At 36.3% G+C, this 3,137-nt stretch overlaps 1 protein-coding gene across 1 annotated transcript; it reads left to right on the forward strand.

The window, feature by feature from the left end:
• The first annotated feature begins 303 nt into the window (after window positions 1-303).
• On the forward strand, window positions 304-1,014 carry LOC108378524 (forkhead box protein E4-like). Its single transcript, XM_017634816.1, has one exon. It carries the CDS (start codon window positions 304-306, stop codon window positions 1,012-1,014), a length of 711 nt encoding a protein of 236 aa, XP_017490305.1.
• The last annotated feature ends 2,123 nt before the right edge of the window (window positions 1,015-3,137 follow it).

The raw sequence follows: 3,137 nt of genomic DNA on the forward strand, positions 1-3,137 counted from the left end.
CGGAATTCAATTTACATACCTGCGGAAGCTGTTGGCTGCGACATTCGTCCTATTCAGAAACACTCATTTGAAACACTCACTCAAACGCAATGTAGAGTTTGAGGGTTGAGTGAAAGTGTTTGTTTTGATTTTTGGAGCGAAAATGTTGCATAGTATATTTGGAGAAGTCATATAGTTATAATATATACAGGAATGTTTAGTATAAAATGCCAACGCTTCTATGGTCGACATCATTTAACTTTCGCCCCTTGCAGTGCTGTCATAAAGACGTTGTCTAAAGCAAAGGCCCAAGAGTTCACAAAAATGGCGCAACTACATTCTTCGTATTCCATTCGATGCCTGCTGGCCGACACCGATGTGTTCAACAAATATACTGTCAAATTTATTCTTGGAAAAGATCTCGTTAAAGAACGTTCTAGCAAAGCACTAATCACCCCCTCGAATCGCCGTCACTTAGAAGGCACCAACTCATCGCCAATATGTGAAGGTATCACTNAGACAATCACCCCCTCGAATCGCCGCCACTTCGAAGGCACCAACTCATCGCCAATATGTGAAGGTATCACTTACAGAGCTGCCATTGCAATGGCCATTCGTAGCAGTCCTGGAAAATGCTTGCCGCTAAGAGCAATTTACCGCTGGATTGAAGATAACTATCCGCATTTCTCCAGAAATAACGAAAACTGGAAGGATACAGTGCGCTACAATCTAAGTCATAATAAAATATTCGTGCGCGTTCCGAGGCCTGCAAACGATCCAGGTCGTGGAAATTATTGGACAATCGATACCATCGCTGAGGATGTGCAAACTAGAAATCAAATAAGGAAGCGGATGTTGAAGAATAAAATACAGCTATATCATCCATATGAACGCACCGAGTGCCCCTCGGGTGCAGCATATCCGGACGCCTGTGCTGCCTCCGTCAAGCAGTTTGAGAAATGCCCTCCAAAGCCCGTGCAACAGGAATGCACCTACCAAGCGTGGAATATTTTCACACATTGGCAATATCAATAGTAGTAGTAGTAGTTTAAAAATTTGTAAAACACCGAATTTAGTGATTTTTTTTTTAAACCAAGTATATGTATGTAGGCACTTTATATTTACGCAATTCTGTATTTATTTTTCTCATGCTTGGAAACATGGCTATTATTACACGCTAGAAACTAAGTTAGCTTAAATATTTGTTTAAATATAAGTTATGTATGTATGTATGTATGTACGTATTTGTATGTAATTATAATGCAAAAGTAACGTTCCAAATAAATATTTACGATAAGGTACCAGGTTGCTGTTTTATTATGACCCCAAAAAAATGTTCATTAAGTCAACAGTCTTGCAGAATTTATTTGAATTGAGACGACCAATGATATTGCAAAAGTAAAGACTTTAGGACTTTCGTTGATTTGCGTGACGTAGGGATGAGAGAAGGGAGTCGCCGCCTCGCGTGCGTTGGGTTGTGGGCCGCGAAATTACCTTAGTGGTTTATTAAGATAAAAAAATAATACTTACAAACTATTTTTCGTAACAAATTCGTACTAACAACAGAACTATTTAATTAAAAATGAAAATCAACATAATTTCAATCAAAAACAGAAAATTTTGGTTTTACTTTGGTATTGTAGTTCCAACCAGCAAGTAAAATCTCACGATATTTCGAAACAGGTTCAAGCAATATTTGAAAATAATAATGAACCCCTAGTTCTAATTACATTCAAAACCCCTAGTTCTAATTACATTCAAAAATTACGAAAACAAATAGTTTGGAGAGCCATATTGTTGAAAGCCCCCAAGTCAGGCAAAGGTGCAATACTCGTACCAATTATCATTCTACCTATAATGCAAAATAAAAAGTTAATTTGGACTCCGGACGCCGGTACATAGAGTTGTGTTGAGTTGAGTTGCAAGCTTGCGAGTTTGTCAGCGAAAAATTTTGAGCCGCTAACTACCTGGATGCGGGGAAAGAAGCATTTCAGCAAGCATTGCGCAATGGTTTACTTCACAAACTAAAAGCACTCCCTCTCGACTATTATTTGCTCCAACAAAGCTATATATAGCAAGCCGCCTCTTCTTCCAAGCCCTGTGCTCTAATCTAGAAAAAGTTACAAAAACAAAAACAATATCTCTCAACTGTTCAGTACAGTTTTTTTTTTTTGAAACAGCACAGTATTTTGATATGTCTAACAAACAGTGTTGCTAACTTTTGATTTTCAAAAACCCCCAAGAACTTGGAAAAAAGCGTTTTACCACACCAAAAACACTAATTTTTTTTTAATCAAAGGAGACTTTTTTTCATAACAGTTTGTATTTAACAAAAGTAAAAAATTAACAATATTTACAAGTAGGTATATATACATAAATCAATACACAAAACTTTTTCGCTCATAACGATTGAATAGCTTCCACACATGCTATGATGACTCATGCTTAAGACGTAATACCGTAGTACTGCACATTAAAACTGGTATGGAAAAGTAATGATGTCCTAAGTATAAATGAGCAAAAAAGTTGATGTTTTCATAATATAACCTCAAATATCGCGTTTTTGGCACTTTGAGGTTAGGATATCTAAAAATTATAGTGCTAGAGCACTTGTCTGGCCAGATTTGGATTCAGCACCAAGAAACGATGTGTTTTACTCAGTTGGTAAAACAAAAACCAAAACTTGTATAAATAATTAGAAAAGAAAAAAGAAATACTTCACTTACCTGCGTGCTAGCATTTTCAATGCGACTAGATTGCAACAAGGTGAGTTTCCAACTTCAGCTTTTTATCATTCATGGAGGTATTTTGGGGCATTTAAATTTGTAGATTCTTGTAAATTCAGTGCTGCCACAGCTTTAAATATTTCATATTCTTTCAGGTTTTAACTTTCTCGGAGAAGTTGTAGTTCAGAAAAAAGCACTTAAAAAGCACTAAAAAGGGCACTAGGCATTAAATATTTTTTTTTTGCATTTTAATTGTCAAAAAGCACTAAATCTAGTGCTTAAAGCAGCAAATTTCTCACCTTGTACAAAAATTAAAAAAATCAAACAAGTTGCACAAAAACAATTATTATCATGACGCCAAGGCCAGAGCGCTAATGCTTTCGTTTATAGCGATCAATATTCGTTGCAGTGTTTGCAAGGCATTGATTTGCT

Source organism: Rhagoletis zephyria, unplaced genomic scaffold, assembly GCF_001687245.7.
Source record: "Rhagoletis zephyria isolate East Lansing unplaced genomic scaffold, Rhagoletis_zephyria_1.1 Rzeph_scaffold_14296, whole genome shotgun sequence".
In the NCBI taxonomy this organism is placed as follows: Eukaryota; Metazoa; Arthropoda; class Insecta; order Diptera; family Tephritidae; genus Rhagoletis; species Rhagoletis zephyria.